At 36.8% G+C, this 19,387-nt stretch overlaps 2 protein-coding genes across 10 annotated transcripts in view; one reads left to right on the forward strand and one right to left on the reverse strand.

The window, feature by feature from the left end:
• CRYBG3 (crystallin beta-gamma domain containing 3) overlaps nt 1-14,680 on the forward strand; it is a 131,073-nt gene extending 116,393 nt beyond the window's left edge. For all 3 annotated transcript variants that reach the window (XM_037834058.1, XM_037834067.1, XM_037834077.1), the window contains 4 exons: nt 6,672-6,795; nt 10,790-10,948; nt 11,957-12,116; nt 12,903-14,680. In XM_037834058.1, the coding sequence (XP_037689986.1) occupies nt 6,672-6,795; nt 10,790-10,948; nt 11,957-12,116; nt 12,903-12,991 (532 nt within the window). In that variant the 3' untranslated portion in view covers nt 12,992-14,680. The remainder of the gene's footprint in view (nt 1-6,671; nt 6,796-10,789; nt 10,949-11,956; nt 12,117-12,902) is intronic.
• RIOX2 (ribosomal oxygenase 2) overlaps nt 10,192-19,387 on the reverse strand; it is a 33,962-nt gene continuing 24,766 nt past the window's right edge. For 6 of the 7 annotated variants that reach the window (XM_037834087.1, XM_037834142.1, XM_037834104.1 and 3 more), the window contains exons 7-10: nt 19,070-19,238; nt 17,054-17,142; nt 15,563-15,652; nt 10,192-15,063 (exon numbers count right to left, since the gene is read on the reverse strand). In XM_037834087.1, the coding sequence (XP_037690015.1) occupies nt 14,905-15,063; nt 15,563-15,652; nt 17,054-17,142; nt 19,070-19,238 (507 nt within the window). In that variant the 3' untranslated portion in view covers nt 10,192-14,904. The remainder of the gene's footprint in view (nt 15,064-15,562; nt 15,653-17,053; nt 17,143-19,069; nt 19,239-19,387) is intronic. The other variant, XM_037834121.1, reaches the window with a different exon arrangement.

Genomic DNA, 19,387 nt, shown 5'->3' on the forward strand with positions numbered 1-19,387 from the left:
CTCCAGGATAGACCACATGCTAAGTTACAAAACAGGTCTCAATAAATTTAAAAAGATTGAAATTATACAATACACTTTCTGTGATCTTGATGGAATGAAACTGGAAATCAATAACAGGCAGAGAAATGGAAAAGTCACAAATATATGGAGGTTTAACAACACACTCTTAAAATCTTGAGGTGAATGAAAACAAAACATGACATATCAAAACTTACGGGATGCAGTGAAATCAGTGCTGAAAGGGATATTTATACCCTAAATGCCTACATTAAAAAAGAAGAAAGAGTTAAAATTGAACTAACTGCACACCTGGAGGAACTAGAAAAAGAACAGCAAATTAATCCCAAAACAATCGGAAGGAAAGAAATAGCAAAGATTTGAGCAGAAATAAATGATATTGAGAATAAAAAAAAATAAAATCAATAAAACCAAAAGTTGGTTCTTTGAGAAATTCAGTTGACAAACCCCTAGCTAGACAAAAAGAGAAGATGCAATCAGAAATGAGAAGGGGGGCAACACTACTGACCCCACAGAAATAAAAAAGATCATAAGAGGATACCATGAACAACGGTATGCCAAAAAGCTAGTCCACTTAGATGAAACAGACAATTTCATAAATAAACATGAATAACCTACAGTGACTCTAGAAGAAATAGAAGACCTCAGCAAACCAATTGCAAGTAAAGAGACTGAAATGGTTATCAAGAACCTCCCAATAAATAAAAGTCCAGGACCAGATGGTTTCACAGGTGAATTCTACCAGTCATTCCAAGAAGAATTAATACCAATCATGCTCTCATTCTAACAAAAAATTGAAAAGGAGGGAAACTACCTGCCCCATTCTATGTAGCCAACATTACCCTAATACCAAAGCCAGATAAAGATACAACAAGAAAAGAAAATTACAGACCAATTTCTCTAATGAATATAGATGCAAAAATCCTCAACAAAATACATGCAAATACAATCCAGCCACTCCTTAAAAAAGTTATATACCATGATCCAGCAGGATTTATCTCAGGTATGCGAGGGTGGTTCAACAAAGAAAATCAATGTAATATGCCACATTAACAAATCAAAGGGGAAAACCACATGATCTTCTCAGTGGATGCAGTAAAAAGCATTTGACAAAATCTAGCATCATTTCTTGATAAAAAGCACTTCGAAAGATAGGAATAGAAGGAAACTTCCTCCACATGATAAAAGGGCGTATATGAAAAATGCACAGCTAATATCAAACTCAGTGATGAAAGACTAAAATCTTTCCTTCTAAGATCTGGGACAAGACAAAGGTTCCACTATAACCACTGTTATTCAAGATTGTACTAGAAGTTTTAGCCAGAGCAATAAGGCAAGAAAAAGAAATAAAAGGCATCCAGATTGGAAAGGAAGAAGTAAAACTTTGACTATTTGCAGATGCCATGTTCCTATATATAGCAAATTCCAAAAAATCTACAACAAAGCTACCAACACTAATAAACAAATTCAGCAAAGGGGGAGGGGGCATACAAGGTTAAGATGGGAAAATCAGTAGTGTTTCTATACACTAGTAATGAGCAAGCTGAGGAGGAAATCAAGAAAATAAATTTCATTTACAATAGCAGCTGAAAGAGTCAGATATCTAGGAATAAATTTAACCAAGGATGTAAAGGATTTGTACACTGAAAACTTCAAAGCATTGTTAAAAGAAATCAAAGAAGATCTAAATAAATGGAAGGACATTCTGTGTTCATGGATTGGAATACTTAACTGTCATTAAGATGTCAATCCTGTGAATGCACAAATGTGATCATACTGTGAACAACTGATTGTACACTTTGGATGATTGTATGGTATGTGAATATATTGCAATAAAATTGCATTAAAAAAAAAAAGATGTCAGTCCTACCAAAAATGATTTACAGATTTCAATGCAATCCCAATCAAAATGCCAATGGAAAAGCCAATTATCAAATTTATTCAAAAGGGTGAAGGGCTCCAGATAGCCAAAAATATCTTGAAAAAGAAGAGTGAATTTGGAGGACTTACACTCCCTGACTTTTAATCCTATTACAAAACTACAGTGGTCAAAACAGCATGGAACTAGCCCAGGGAAAGATATATCTATCAATGGAATCGAATTGAGAGTTCAGAAATAGACCCTCACACATGTGGCCATTAGATTTTTGGCAAGGGTTCCAGGTCAATCAATTGGGAAAGATTAGTCTCCTCAACAAATGGTGCCGGGAGAACTGGATAGCCATATGCAAAAGAATGAAAGAGGACCTGTATTTCATACAATATACAAAAATTAACTCAAAATTGATCAAAGACCTAAATATAAGAACCAGGACTGTACAACTCCTAGAAGACAATTTAGGGAAGCATCTTCAGGATCGTGTGTTAGGCAATGGTTTCTTAGACTTTACACCCAAAGCAGAAGCAACAAAATAAAAATAGGTAAATGGGACCTCATCAAAATGAAAAACTTTTGTTCATCAAAGGACTTTGTCATGAAAGTGAGAAGATAACCTACCCAGTGGGAGAAAATATTTGGAAAACACATATCTGATTAGGGTTTAATAGCCAAAATATATGAAAAAATCCTACAACTCAACAATAAAAAGACAACTCAGTTAAAAAAAAAAACAGGCAAAAGACCTGATGAGACATTTTTCCAAAGAGGAAATACAAATGGCTAAAAAGCACATGAAAAGATGTGCAACATCGCTAGCTATTAGGGGAATGCAAATGAAATGCACAATGAAATATCATTTCACACCCACTAGAATAGCAACCATTTAAAAAAAAAAACAGAAAATTACAAGTGTTGGAGAGGGTATGGAGAAATAAGAGTACTCAGTTCACTGCTGGTGTAATGTAAAAGGTGCAGACACTGTGGACAACAGTTTGGTAGTTCCTCAGGAAGCTAAATATAGAATTACCTTATGACCTGGCAATCCCACTACTAGGTATAGACCCAGAAGAACTGAAAGCAGAATTTGCACACCAATGTTCATAGCAGCATTGTTCCCAGTTGCCAAAAGATGGAAGCAACCCAAATGCCAATCAAATGATGAATGGATAAACAAATCATGGATGTACATACGATGGAATATTATTCAGCTGTAAAAGGAATTGAAGTCTTGATGCATGCGACAACGTGGATAAACCTTAGGATATGCCGAGTGAATTAAGTCAAGCACAAAAGGACAAATTTTGTATGATCTCACTGATACGAACTAATTATAATAAACAAACTCATAGAGTTAGAAGCTAGAGTATCAGTTACCAGGGGATAGATTCAGGATAGAGAATGGGGAGCTGATGCTCAAGCTGTATAGAATTTATGTGGGTTGGAACAGGATGGTGGTGATGATAGCACATTTTTGTGAGTATAATTAACAACACTGAATTATGTATGTGAATATAATTGAAGGGAAGATTTGGGTAATGTATGTTATTAGAAGGACAGTTAGAAGATAAAATATGAGACTATAACACAGTGAACCCTGTCATGGACTGTGGACTGAGGTTAATAATACAAGTAGAAGAATGTTCTTTCATGAATTATAACAAATGTATGACAGTAATACAACGTGTTTACAATAGGGTAGTATATAGGAAACATACAACTAATGTAAACTATGGACTATTGTTAACAGTAATATTTTAATATTCTTTCATTAGTGTAACAAAGGTCCCACGAATATAAAGTGTCAACGACAGAGAGGTGTACAGGAACATTGCAGTTTTTTACGTGACTTCTCTATAAAGCTATAACTTCTCTAATTAAAAAATAATAATAGTTTAGAAAGAAAATGTTAAATGAAAGAAACCAGACACAGAATACTACATATTGTTTGACTCCATTTATATGAAATGTAAATATGAATGAATTTATATTGATGGGAAAAAAAGTGTTTGCTCTGACAGAAATAGATTAGTGGTTATGTAGGACTAAAGAAGGACAGAGGGATTGATCCATGACTGCTGAGGGGTATCAGGTTTTTCTTTTTGGAGTGTTGAAAATGTTCTAAAATTGATTATGGTGGCGAATGCACAACTCTGTGAATATACTAAAAGCCATGGATTGTACACTTTGGATGGATTGTATGGTATATGAATATATCTCAGTAAAACTGCTTTAAAAAAAATTATGGCCACAAGAATTAGGTATGAACTTGCATGTTTATTTAGAACAAGAATGGTAAGAGTGCAAATGAGGGGCCCTGAAGTTGAAGCTGTATTTGCTTCATGGAAAATGTGCTGCTCAGGGAGGTCTGCAGATGTGGGCAGCCTGCCCCTGCCTCTTCAGTGTTTTGATACCAAAAGTCAACTGAAAAAGAACACATGTAGCTCTTGATAGTATTATAAAGATGACTACTTTTATTTCTTTTGGCTTTTACATTGTGTGATATTCAAATCTCTGCTTGTTTAGATATCTAGGAATAATGAAAGAGAAAGCCAAGAATATAAATTAATTTGAAAATTAAGTCAACTATTGGAATAAATGGCTGTTTTACTATTCACACATATAGTTTAAATTTTTATCTGCAAAGCATTTCACATGGTTTGGTGTTTATTAAATAATAAATTGATTTACTCTAAGCATCAGATTCCAGTTTTTATTTACCATTTAACTATGTCTGTTTTAACTAAGTTTTACATCCCTGTGATATAGGACTTTTAAGATATTTTTATACATTTCTTTTCTTTACATTCCTAAGTGAAATTGATGCTTCACCTATGGAAAGTTTCTCACCTTCTTATTTCACTCTTCTGGAGAACTGGCAGAATTTTACCTTGACATTATTTTTTCTGCTTTGGCTTATTTTCAGCATACTCTTGTTATTCCAGATTCTCTTCAGAGAATTGGTACATGGAGCAAGAAACAGTGAAGGCTATTGGAAGATCTTCCTAAGTTCACAGAATAATATTTAATGCACAGGAAGCTACTCTCAGTTGACAATTATTATTTTTTAATCTCCCTACTTTCCCTTGTCTTTAATCTGTGATAGAAATGAGGGGCTTGCCTTAATGTACCACCCCTCACAGCTTTTCCAACAGTGGAATTCATCTAGATCAATATATAGTTAGGTATGTTCCTTAAAACCTTGCCTAATTTTATAACTGAAACTTCCCTGCCTACTTAAGAATTTGCAGAGCTAGAAAGGTGAAGCCTCTCAGAAGCTGACCTCCCTCTGCACTGCTCCGATGGTTTAGATTTGTGTAAACAAGAAGGGATGGAGGATGTTTATCCCTCTTGCTTATCTATCCTTAATTTAGCCAAGCCTAGTTTCTGTTGTGGAGAGTGGACTTTTCCTCCTAGTTGTCAGTTTAGGTCCACAATCTCTACTTAAACTTTCATAGCTGTATTATTATTTGTTAAAAACCCAAACATCAAGCTTTCCTCGGTTTTCCACTTCTCTCCACAACTTTATGCACAATTTGAAGTGTTTTCCTGCATTAATGAAGGTACAAGTCCCTAAGGAATATTGCCCCCCTTTCCAAGTTTTAGAAGTCTCCATCTGGAAAACTGAAGGGGTGAAGCCACTGCTGTAGTAGTACTGTTTGAAGCTGTGACCTGGGCCCTGGATGAACCTGTTTCTGAGAACTGGCCCATCTGACTGGCAGGCTGCCTTTCCTGGTACTAGTGCTCCATGTCTCATCTCCAGAGTTACATCTCCCTTGGTGTCCAGGGCACAGTAACTCTGGCAGCAATTCTGGCTGCTTTGTCTGAACCAAGCAAGAAGGCCACCTCAGTCTCCAGCCATGCCTTCTTAAAGCACTGTTTGTGGTGACCTTGAGTCTGGTTGAGAATTCTGGGTCCTCTGGGTGATCCCAGATTATTCTGGGTGGTCCAGCTTGGTCACCACCTAAAGCAGGGCTCAACAAACTTTTTCTGTAAAGGGCCAGAGAGCCAGTATTTTTGAGGTATGGACCATTCTATCTCTGTGTAACTACTCAAATTGCCTCTAAAGTACAAAAGCAGCCATAGACAATCAGTGAAGGAATAGGTGTGACCATATTCCAGTAAATAGGTCTTGAGACTCCACTCACTTGGAGTACACTTTAGTCTGCTACAAGCAAAGGCAGGTTATTGGGGAGAGTTTGCAAAGGAGCCAGGCCTTGAAATAAGAGTGGGATAGGGGACGTCTGTGGATAATTGTGAGCAGTCCTTGGTGGCCTTAGGGCAAAATTGTGGAGGTGAGTTGTAGAAGGAGATGTCTAAAAGCTGGCTGGTGCCACTCCCAGAGACCTTGGAGGATGAGTGAGGATGAGTCTAAGGGTGGGGATATTAAACTAGTGTTTTTGTTTTTTTTTTTTACTGGGTAATAGTGTGGGGTTATGGTGTATCTTTGAATATTAAAATGCTGTGAAAAAAAGACTTAGCTCTTCCAAGGAACAAAGAATTTTAGAGTTGAAGGAAACCTGGCATTCATTTTGGAGGTAAGGAAACCAGAGTCCTAACTGGAGTCCACGTCTTCTGACCCCCAGTCCAGGAGGCTTTCTCCTAATCCTCTCAGCTTTTCCTGTTAGAAGAAAATGTGTAATAGTCTTTTTAAAAAAATATATAATCCCAGAAGTTTTAAAGAGTGAACCCTATAATAATAGCGAGTGTTTTGATAAAAGATTGCTTTTTTTTTGTTTTGAAGTACCCCACTTTTTTCTTTCCTGCTCTCTTATAGGTGGATAGCTTATGAAGGATCTAATTTCTTGGGAAGACAAATCCTACTTGAGCCTAGTGAGATTCCAAATTGGACAGCATTCAGTGGATGGAAGACAATTGGTTCCCTCCGTCCTATGAAGCAGGTAAAGAGAAAAGAACCATAAGATCTATGAGTTTGGTTTTCTGGTAGAAATGTCATAAACCACAGCAGCTAAAATACCAACCATTTAATTTAGTTTGTCATTTATGTTGGGGGTGAAGGTGGGAGTAAGATGGGGAATCATGTGGGGGTGGCTTTTAATCAATACATAAAATTTAGTTTTTATGGAGAATCTGTCGTTTCCCACTGTACTGGATCTTAGCTTTGAGGCCAAAATCTTACTGACCGTGTTCACTGAAATGAAAAAATAAGATACTGTGAGCTCTGTGGCAAGCAATGGAAACAAGAATGAACTTTAAGACTCTTCTAGTTTTACTTTCTAAGTATTTGGATTTTTTTTTCCTACTTACATAATACTCAGGATGGCTGCTGATTAAAATAGTATTTATTGCACACCTACTGCTTGTCACTCTTCTGTTCAAAAGCTTCCCACTGCACTTATGATACAATCTAAAGTCTTCAATGTGACCTGTGTGAACTGTCCCTCCCCCGCTTCTTCAGGGCCATCTCTCACCATTGCCTCCTCACTCACATGGCTGTGTCACATGCACTAACATACGGAATGTTTTCCCTCTCCAGGCCCTAGGCATAGTCTTATGTCTAGAGTGTTCTTCCCTCTCTTTACCTGGCTAGTTCTTATTCATCCCTCCAGAGTCATCTTAAGTGTCAAGTGCTCAAAGCTGCTTGTCCTCACTCACTCCCCAATCTAAATTAGTTCCTAAAAGGTCTGGTTCTTTCTCTAAGACACTGTATGCAGTTTTTAACGATAAAGCTATGGTTGGATGGGACTGTTTCCACTGTACTGCACGGCCCGTGAGGGCAGGCACCATGCCTGTTTTGCTTATTGCTCTACCCCAAGTGCCTCTCACAATGGGTGGCACATTGTAGGAGCTCAGGGACTATTTATGGAATGAAGGAATGAAGAAATGTATAAATGAATGTTTGATATTATGCAATTTGTTATGGTAGATATAAGGATAGATACAGAAATGATTTCTGCCTATTGGAGCTTGCATTTTTGTAACACAAAATGCAAAACAATGCGTAAATTATCAGAAAGCCACAGGCAAGCCTGGTTCAGAGAAGGGAATGTTAACATATATGGGAGTGGTGGGAGGTTGCACGGAGGGTGCAGAATTCAAGTGAGGTATCAACAGTGGGTATGCCATTCATACCTCTAGCGAATCCTTTTGGAAACATTTTCTAACTTGATTCCACCAATAGTTCTTTAAGGTAGGAGCTATCCCCATTTTCTAGATGGAAAACTAAGACTCAGAGTGGTAAAGCAAATTGGCAGAAGTCATACAAGTGTCAGAGCCAGGAGTTGAACACAGATCTGTTATGTTCTAAAATCTGTGTTCTTACGCTATCACACTTTACTTCCCTACAAAATAAGATTGACATTTATGGAGTGCTCCAGGTGCTGCGCTGAGCGCAGAATAATGGATATTGAGGGCTAAGTCTCTGAAATTCAGATCAGGCACATTAAGTGCTAAGTAAATTGATTGCCAATTAAAAAAATTAGCCTAATTGGTCTCCTTTTGCTGGCCTCTTCACCCCCACATACCCCATATTCATTCCCACCACTCCTCAATTCTGTTGATTCAAATCCTAGCCCTGCCACTTGTAAGTTGTGTGACCTTGGGTGAGTCACTTAATTTCCTGGCACCTCAGATTCCTCACTAGTATGCCCATATACTGGCCTATGGTAATACACTTATTTTGAAAGTTTATTTTCTTCACAGCATCCCTTGGTGGGAACCAGAGATGTTCTGAGGGATATCAAAACATTCGACTTTCAGGCATGCAGCATGTAGTAAAGGATCTTGACCTTTGTATCTTACTTATTCCTCATTCCCATAGCGTGGGATGATGGTAATCCCACTGAAAAACGACAGTAAAAAGCAAGGTAGAAGTGGGAATGGGCTTGGCTTTTACCAACTACATAATACCAATCCTATATTGTTAGACGCTTTAGAAGTCAAGTTTAATGCAGAATTATTTTCTTCATTTTTGAATGGTAATTCCTTGCTAAGGAAGATGGATGTCCTTGCCCATTGTCCTGCTAGAACAATAACTTCTAGTTTTACACAGAGGTTTTTTGACAACTAAATTTATTTGTGGTGTTGTTCTTGCATTGTGCTTTAGCAACTACCTGATTCCTGATCTGTGATTAAAGATTTAATTTCAAAATAATATTTTAATAGGTTACCTTCCCTGTTGCTTATTTAAACCACAGCAAAGGAACTCTGGGTTTCTAAAACAGTATTTTGGGTGACATTTAACTTTTTGGCAAGGCTATTGGTACTTTAGTTCATATTCTTTAGAAATACAGGAGTAATTGGGATGTGATCGTCTTTGAGGTTGGGAATCAGGAAGTCACTAAGGTACTTAAAATGCATATCATTGTTTTTAAGTATAATTACAGAGAACTCAGACTAAAATGTGTAATAAGGACAGTACCTTGCTTGCATTAATTGATTAAAATTGTGATGTTTGGTACAAAGTAACTGGAACCCTCTCATCTGTGAAGGTCATGCCTGTTTTCTTATATGTACCAGGCAGTGAAACTGTAATAAAGATATACAGAAGCCTCAAGAGCTTATAATAATTGCAGTTGGAGACCAGGCTGAATAGTGAAATTTAAATACATTAATCTTGCATTATAAATGTGAAAGTACTGGTTTGAAACGTTTAAAGCATGTTGACATGTAAAAGTCTTGTTCACCTGCTTTAAATGACCAGATAATAATTTGCCCTACCATTTGCATCTGTAAATGCTCAGAATGTTTATTTCCTTAGGAAAGCTAAACATAGCAGCCATTTACCAAAATTCAACCAGCCTCTTACTCATCTATCATATGCTTCAATATAGAAGAATATTCATTGTGTCACTTTGCATCTACATAGCACTTATGTTTCTTAGAGTGAAAGTGCTCACTTATTAAACAACAGAGCATCTATTATTATTCTTTAATTGGAATGCCAACACCCAACCCAAGGCAGGGATGTTAGGTGTCCTGTATTTTAAATTAAAGCTGGAGACCTAGTCATAGGGCTGAAGAGTGGTTTCTGTTGAACTTCAATCATGTGCCCTGCCCTTTCTTAACTCAAACACTTTTCGAAGTAGTTGTTATTCCATGTCCAAGAATAACTAGTGTATTTCACTACAGGCCTCAGAAAGCATCTGATTGAGAGAGGATTTTGGTGCAGACAGACTTGGCTTCTTGTGTTAACTTTATTTGCAAAATCAGGCTCATAACTATACTGTCTTAAAGAATTCTGACTATTAATTGTGACAAATTATATATAATCACACAAAACATTTAGCATACTGTTTGGCATATACTAAGTGCTCAATAAATATCCACTACTATTCTTAGAGGTAAGATCCAGATTTAATATTTTATTACATTCCAGGCACAGGGATCAAGTCCTTTGTTACCCAATTTTCAAATACTTAGTGATTGAACGTGTGGTCTCTTCCTTTGAAGAAGTATAAAGTTCTTACATAAACAAAGAAATCACTACAGCTCCCAGGCACTCATTTGACCAACAGTCATTTGGCAATTAATTGTAACGTAAGACAGTGTAGTCTGTCTGATTTATTGTACTTATCTTTCCTAAATTGCTGTAAATTCCCACTGTTACCTCCTCTAGCATAGCAAGGACACCTTAGTTACTGAATGAAATTCATCAAGTCACTACTCCTTGCCACACACAGAGTTCTAATGAATGAAAGTATTACCTGTGCGCTTCTAAAAGGGTCTCTTCAGAAACGTATAATATGTACAATTTAAGCTCTATGCTGGATAGCCTAGGGACTTGTAAATAGAAAATAATGATTTATGCTAAATGAAACAGACAAACAAGCCCAACTAGTCACTTCTTACTTTCCCTCCAAGCTTTACTTTTTGGGAGGTAACTTTCCAGATTCACAAGATTATTTTTAAGTGGCTCTGTTTTTCCTGTTACAGCCTGCAGTATATATCAGAATAAAGAACAAAGCACAGGATGAATATCTGACAGTCACTGGAAACCTAGCTGACACAAGGACCACATCTGTGTGTATTTCTCCTTACAGTGGAAAGAATACTCAGATCTGGCACTACTGCCGAGGACTCTTTAAATCCAGGGTAAACAATCCCATAAATACGGTGCTCCTGTCTTTTGGTATTTGGTCTGTTCTTTTGGAAATTAGAATCTTGCTAAACCAATTGGCTTCCTAAAGTAATGCAAATTCCTAGAAATGGTTCATTGCATGTTCATATACTGATAAGTATGTATTACTAAAGTACTTAAGTGAAATGGCCTTGGGGAATGTTTTGACCTAGAAAATCTAGTTTTGATTTTTAAGTAAAACCTATGGTTATCATATACTATGGATATACCTAAATTATTTTTTAAAACTAAGGATATAAATCACTGGAACTGAATTAGACAATGTGCTTTTGTGAGACGTTTCTTACTTGACAGCCCAGATAACATCAGCTGTCTTTGAGATTCTGAAAATGTTGATCCTTTTATTTTCAAAATGAAGCTACTATTACAATGGAGTAGGAGTAGGAGAAAGATGCTGTTATTGGAAAAAGCTCAGAAGGTAAAATTTAGATTACTTGGTTTTTCTGTGTCCCCTCCATTCTATTTGATGTTATGGGGAATCAGAACACTAGTTTAAAGACATTACAATCTTTTTTTATTGTATCGCTAATGGATTATCTAATTTTTCTCCTGCTTCAACAAAAATGAAAAGCATTTAAAAGTAATTATTGTCTAGGTATCATCAGGACATCACCCGATGTTTCTGTAAGAAAACCAAGCTCAACATAATACATTTTAAGCTAACAGGGAGTTCACGTATAATTCTAATTCAGCAAACCTTTACTGAACATCCACAGATGTCCTTATAAAAACAAGTGCCTCTATTTCAGTGGGTTTATTTCTGTACCATCTCCTTCCTCCAGCCATAAAAAAGACTTTAAAAAAAAATAAGGTTAATGAAATTACACTTATGCCATACCAGTATTCTTTTTAGATAAGATACAGTCACTTAATGTCTGATTTGTTCACCTGCAAGAAAGGGACCCAAGTCAATTTACTTTAGCAAACAACAGTACTGCCAGTTTATTTCTTAACCCTTTTAGGCCAGTGATACATGTCTTGATGTGATTGGTGGCCGGGACACACCTGGAGCTAAAGTAGCCCTATGGACTGAACATGGGCAATTTAGGCAGAAATGGAGACTGAACAAAAATGGAACCATCAGCTCTTATCTCAGTGATCAACTTGTTCTTGACGTTAAAGGTAGGCCTTTGATGATACTCAATGGTTTTTAAGTTCCACACCTCCTTTTACTGGTTAAAGGAAATCCTTACATATAGGAGAAATGCTAAGCCATTTTTAATTGTGCCTACAAAAAGTTAAGATTTGCAGTTTTAGGACATAAAACAAGTAAGGATATGGATCAAGCAGAAAGAGCCTAAAGAAAAAATCTAAGAAGGTTTTTATTTACTGGATAATTGTAAAATTTTCATCTGCTACATGAACTCTAAGAATGACTCTAAATGGAAGCATCGTAAACCATAAAATGAATGCCATGTTTCTTTCAAAGACATCTCTCAAACTTTTTGTTGTGAATTGCCATGGTCCTTAAAAGCCCTCAGTTAAGACTTAACGGCAGGTACCATTTAACCTTGTTTTTTTAATTCAGCAAGGTCGGGCCAATATTATTCATAGCTGTTGTTTTCATTGGGTTAGTCATATAGCCACGGTCCTTGTAGAAACAAAAACACAGTACTTGACATTCAACCAGAGCTGTCTCTTAGCATTTTGTTCTCAAGAATCTCATTGTTAAAGCACACTGCTTATGCAACCATGTATTATGTCTTTTAGGTTTTCAATTTAGTCATAGTAAGGTCAAATTTGAGGTGAATAGTGGCTAAACCTGTTTAAATTCAGTTTCCAATTTCAGACTGCTTTGTAAATGATACACTAAATATACCCAAACAGTGGGCTGAATGAAAGCTGCTTGTGAAATTCCTGAGCACCTGCATGAAAAAATAATCTTTTCCTTTGGAACTTCTATTTTAGGAGGAAATTATTATGACAAAACTCATGTAATTGTAAATCAACCCCTGGAGGGAGAAGAAACACAGAAATGGGTCATTGAAATATTGTGAGAGAAACAACATCCCTAGAAAGAGCAAAAATAAGGAACCAGACATCCCTCATTTGTTTTGCACATGTGAAAAATAAGCCCGTTCCTTCAGACTCCTGGATCATGGAGCAGAATGAACTTTTTTCTCAAGCTTCAAGACTACAGCTTTTAACCATGAAAAATCCAAAAACAGTCCTGCCAGCTATTCATTGTTCCTATGAAGAATATATTATATAAAGACACTTTGAATTTCTGGGAAAGGTTCTATTCCTGATTGATCTCCAGTTTTGGTAAGAAAGTTTCTTAAAGTATGTACTTTCTCTTCCATCCACCAAACGTGAATCCTATTTCTGTTAGTCTTTATAGGACACTGGTGACACTGTCACCCTGTATTAGTTACTCATATCCTAGTAGATGCTGTATGAGTGTCAGGCACAGGATACCTATAGGTTGTCATACTTTTGCAAAGAGATTAAAAATTTTTAACAGCATATGAAAACTTATTTAATGAACCTTCCTGTTGAGCTGCTGTATTACATAAACTTTTTAAAGGTTCTCCATTGAGGCATTTATAACTGAAGCGTTATAAGTATCTATACTTGTAACTGACCCCAGGGAGGGACTCAGCTTTTTTTAGTAAAAAGGCACAATTTGGAGTATTTTCTGTGGCCAACCTTGTTCTGAATTAACAAAGACTTCCCTCGGTGGGGACAAGATACTAACCAATGTTTACACATCCCGGTGCAGACACCTCACCCTAGATTTTGCATGATCTGCCCTCAAGGAGAAGTGTTAATAAAGACCGTATCACCTAAACATAGGAATAGTCAAATTTTTCTTTTTTCCTTTGTGTACCTGAAGAAAAGTGAATTTCAAATGTTCAAATAAAAACAAAGTATTTGAAACCTGACCTTACCAATTTACTTTTCAAGTAAAGGTGGAGCTGATTTCTCTACTAAATGACAGAAAATGCTATAGTTTTTCCACTCCCTTTTAAAATAGCTTTTACTAAAGCAAAATCAGGTAGGAAATCATCTTTAACTTAGTTTTAAGTAATCATTACCACCTTTATACAATTCACAAGCATTTTTCCCTCCTGAGTTGGATTTAAACTTACATTGAGGCAACTGTTCCCTTCATCCCCAACTTTTGCCAGACAGTAGAAAAATGTCTGTTCTATTTTTATAAAGATTAAATTATCCAGTGATATTTTTAAAATATCAATGTATATGCACTTTAGAATGTAAAATAACAGTAAATAGTTTAATCTCAGACACAGACCCACTACTTTGAGTATTTTTATAGAAACCTGGGCTTTTGATGTAAATACTATTAGGTATCCCCCCTTCAATCTCAGGCTCTTCTCGATATCTTTCAAGCAGCATCTGTAAAACTCCCTTAGGCCCATAGATGTGAGTGCCTCTCTGGTGTGGCAGTATTATTTAATGAAACTTGTTACAGGAGTAACTTTAATGGGATGGGGGTATGGGTGGGGGCTTGTGCATACATAAAGATATGTATATTTTCATTGTAAAAATCCAAGCTGAATTTTTTTTTCATGTTAATTGTTTAAAAATTTGCTAGAGCCAATCAGGCTCTTAAAAAAAGTTGTTTCTTCCAAAGAACAAAGCCAAGTAATGACATTTAAATTTAAATGATACATATATTGGAGTTGTGCTTTTTCTACCACACTGGATTAAATAAAATAAACTTGCCAAAAATATGTTTTTGTCACTTTCTGGGACACTTAGTAATCTGCTGTTCCATGTCTTTCTGTAAGTACCTATGGCCATTTGACTATCTGTAACGGTAAGCCTCATGTTATTAGATACACAAGTAAGGAAAGTTGCATTCATCTTCTCTTTGGCTCATGGCTCTTTGCTTTTTCTTTTAAAGATATGTACATGTAAAATAGAACTTTATTCTGCAAAGGCACTAGACTACTTGGATTAAGCATTCTGTCCAGAGAGATAATACCAGACTCTCCTTTTCCTCATCTGTATTAAGTTTCAGGTCCTTGACAGAAATAGCTGAACTGTTCCAAATTTGCTTCAGTGCATCCATATGTGATAAAGGAAAGCGAAGTCCATGAGGCTGAAAAAGGATAAACTATTTAGTAAAATAAAGTATTACTTCTGTCTCTAAAGTGGCATTTTCAGATAAACTTCCACAATTCAATATATCTTTTTTGATACCCTCCATTAAGTATACAACTTGTTTCAAGATAAGCCATTTACATTAATATAATTAGATAACTTACTAAAGTTGCCAACTCCCATATGAAAGCCTACACATCATGAAAGGCATGCTAAATTATGTGGTAACTAGTATTAATCATTTGCAATGCTTCCCATTTATATTACAAACCTTTCTCATAAGGCTACAGGTCCCAGGTAATGTCTTTTAAAATTGATGTATCATGTAGGTACATCACAGAACTAACTTAATCATCCCTACTAAGGGTATTGTCAATTGTGTGAAAAGCCCATACTGCAGTCATAAAAAAGTATATTACCCATAAATCAGAGATAACAGATTCTTCCCAGCCACCACCCAAAACACACAAAGACATTTGTTTTAGGTTGGAACCAACCTCTGTTTCCTCCTCATTTCCCATCATGTGTGTCTCTCTCCTGTTCTTTAAGGAATGGTAGATATAAACCATCTTTTCTTGAGTTTCATCCTTTAAAAAAAATTATCAACCACAAAATATTAAAGCTTCAATACTAGTAGGGTTTTTCAGTAGGTCAGCACCAAGAAAAATCTTATAAATCCTTGGTACTTAAGAGAAATAAATGTATTGATGACTGTAAAAAATCCTTTTGGCAAAAAGAATTATATGTTATATATTATATTATGTATATTTTCATTATTTCATTACAGTCATCACAAGTTACCATTTGAATACAGCACCTAATACATACTCTTAGTCCTTAAAAACAAAAAAGAGAAAGCAGCTAGAGTGTTCCTTGGAAGAGCATCTTCAGGGACTTGATCTAATGAGTGAAAAGCACTGTTTATTCATTAATCATACCCGCACTGTCTTTTGCATCAAAATAAATTTTTTTTACATTCCTATGTATCATAAATGACAATTTTTGTACACCATGGAGTGCATATAAAGTCTTGAGAAGTAAATCCCAGCTTCATGGTCTATGAAAATTTCCCTGCACCCTCCCATCTACATAGAATAGTTTACCATCTCTCCCACGACCATTAGTCACTCCCTGTCACCTCATAGAGAAGTGAAACACCCTGGCCTGACATACAATGCCTCAAACTGACAGGTTATCAGAATAACTAGGAGGTTATAGATACCAGTCCTCTCCAGGTCTGGCCCTGATGGTGGAGCAATATGTTATGCGGATATCTAAGCACCCCTGACTCTCCTCTCCCTGATCATTCATGAGATTCCTCCGAAGAAAGCTGGTTAGGAGGAACAGAGTGGAGCTACAGGGCATGGGACAGTTCCCAAATCCTTAGGATTGTACAGGGCACTTTATAAAAACATAAATGCAGTGCCTCCAATCCAGACCAGATGAAACCCAGGAAGTTTTAATTTTAAAACATTTTTCAGTTGATTCTATGATCAGTTAGCCAGTTTGGGGAATAGCTGGGTTAGGCAGCAAGATTATGGAGTTTGAATTTTGTTCTCTATGTTCTACAGTATAAAGATGTATTATGAACAATAAACATCACCAAAACCACACGTAAAGATAAATCTGCAGCAGGCAGAGGACTGGAGAGGGGACCAAGGTAGGGAGGCTCATGAACACAGCACAATCTGCAGTTACCTAAGCAAAGGTCAACATGGCCTGGATTAGGATAGGAAGCAAGACTGGACATTAACAGCTACTCAAGGGAAAGGAAGGATTTTGTGGGGATGAGGGCAAGCCCTCAAACACCCAACAGGCAGGAAGTTTTGGAACTGGAGCTGAGTGAGATTTGGACATTATTTGATCTGGAATAGATAGATTCCCAAAGGAGAGAAGGGCAGGGACCATTTGTTAGTCTCATAACCTCAGGCCACTGCTGTAAATACCCTAAGAAGACAGGATACCTCTTTGCACATTTGGATACTCACAGATCGATCCTGATCTGGTCCTACTGTGAGGACAATGTGGTCTTTAAACTGCAATCCCACTACGCTGTCCAACCTTGGTAACTTTCCACCTAGGAAAAATGAGGAGATAAAAAGCCATCCTTCATAAATGGAAACCAGCAGGGTCAAACTTGTTTGCAGGTGCAACTATTTAAGAAAATGTTTACTAACAATTTACAGGGTGCCCTCTCCAACTCAAGTATTCACTTAACCCAACATTTATAGTGATATTAAAAGTATAGTGTATATTCTTAAGGGGTTTATATCTTTATATCCTCATCCTTATAACGAAGACGGACATACAATTAGATAATAAGTTGAGAAGTACACATCAAAATAGATATAATCCATCGGAACAAGATGTCTATCACAATACAGATAGGGCCACAGTGCCTTTGGCAGAAAATGCTCTCAATTCTCCGGTTTCTATCATCTACCCACTTCCTTCTCTAGATGTGTACTCTAGGGAAGGGCTATGTGGATTCAAGTTCCACTATCACACCAATTACTACTTGTATAACCATGACAAATTATTCAGTTCAATATAGGTCAAGAACAGTGTCCTATAACAGCCATCTAATAAAGGTCACAGGAATAATATAGTTTTTTCTAAATTTGGATTTAACTTAATGAAACAGCAGCCACTAAAACCAGACTAGCTTTACAGGGTCATTTGGGTGGGGTATCAAGGTATCATAAATTTACTGACCACAATGGCTAAGGCAAGGAATATTTTACATAAAATATTCTGTCCCATAAGCTGGTACTCAGTGACCTCAGTTCTGCTAAATAAAAATGTGTTGATAAAACATGTGTTTTGAATAGATGCAATCAAAAATAAATTATAAGCTTCCTCTAAAGACTACAATAAAAATGTGTAAAGACCTCAGAGGTTGTATATTTCAGTGGTTCACAAGTGGTAAGAAATGTTTTTTTAAAAAGTTGGTATAAATAATACTTTCACTCAACTCGACTAAGAGAAAAGCCATCCAAAAACTGGCCTGGGACCCAAAAGCAGGCCTTGGTGTTCTGTTGAACATAGGCAGTTTCACAGAACACCAACATCAGACAAGGACTCTGTGTCTGTGATAGATCAAGAAAAAATCTATTCTTATGTCTGAACTCAAGACAAAAACAAAAACGTTGTCCAAACCACAAAAATGACCAAATATCCCCTTACCCTGGCAAATATGATTGACTGTTGTTACTTTTTTACCAATTATAGCTTTACCCTCATTTTATTCCTCCCATCTTCTAGATTTAGTAAGATACCCCATCACAGAACCACCCCAACTTCTGGCAGCATCTAATCCACAGTAGATCCCTACTTCCTTGAATCCTCCCCCAAATCACCCAACTCAAGCTCAAATCCTATGAGTCCTTTCTAATACCCTCTTACTGAGATGCCCTATAGTTTCCAATGGTGTGCATTGTTGCAACAAGTCAAACTCAACTTTGTTTGACAATAGGAGTGTGGACTTGGTTGTCTTTACCTATAGGATATCAACGTCATCATCTGTCCAGAAGTGTTATGTCATCTGTAGCCGATATTATCCTTCCATAAATTAGTTTCTGAGAATTTGGATAAGGCTGATGATAACCTTAAGGCTTTATGTTTCATTTGCTGATGACAACATTTTAGTCATCCCCGATTTAATCCCAACAAGATTATATCAATGCTTAAATTCTTAAAACTTCCTAAAGACAGTGAATAACAGATGACCCATAAATATGTATGTTTCTTACCCAAAATGACAGGGCTTTTATTTCCCACCATGCTGAGATTCAAGTTCTTTGGAAATGACTTATGAGATGCAGCATTCTAAAGGTTGAGTGCAGCATAACTAGTACAACCATATCAGACTAAAGATAAATCTAGGTACAGGTAAATACTAAATGTTTCATGTTTTCCAACTGTTCAAAGAGAAGCCCACATAGTAAAGCTCCCAAATACCCCACATTAGCCCTAACAACGTAGAAGAAAACAGCAAAGTCCACCTGGCATTAAGAGCTCTGCTCCATCCCCAACATAGTAAGGTGGCAGTCTGCTCATAACAAAATCCTTCTTCATGTCTGATGAAAGCAGTTCTTTGGTGCCCTCCAATCGGTCTGCAAGCATCCTCAGATAGCCACTTAATCTTGTTGCAACAGTTGTGGTTTCCACCTGCTACAAACAAAGAAGTAAGCCCAGACACAGACCCCAACAGAACTTACTGCCCAAGACACAGTCTCCAGAGTAGTGTGCAGTACACAAGTATCTAGGAGACAAACCCACTGTCACACCGAGAGAGGTGGGGAGGGAGGGACAACCAGGGC

This window comes from Choloepus didactylus, chromosome 1 (genome assembly GCF_015220235.1).
Source record: "Choloepus didactylus isolate mChoDid1 chromosome 1, mChoDid1.pri, whole genome shotgun sequence".
Classification (NCBI taxonomy): Eukaryota; Metazoa; Chordata; class Mammalia; order Pilosa; family Megalonychidae; genus Choloepus; species Choloepus didactylus.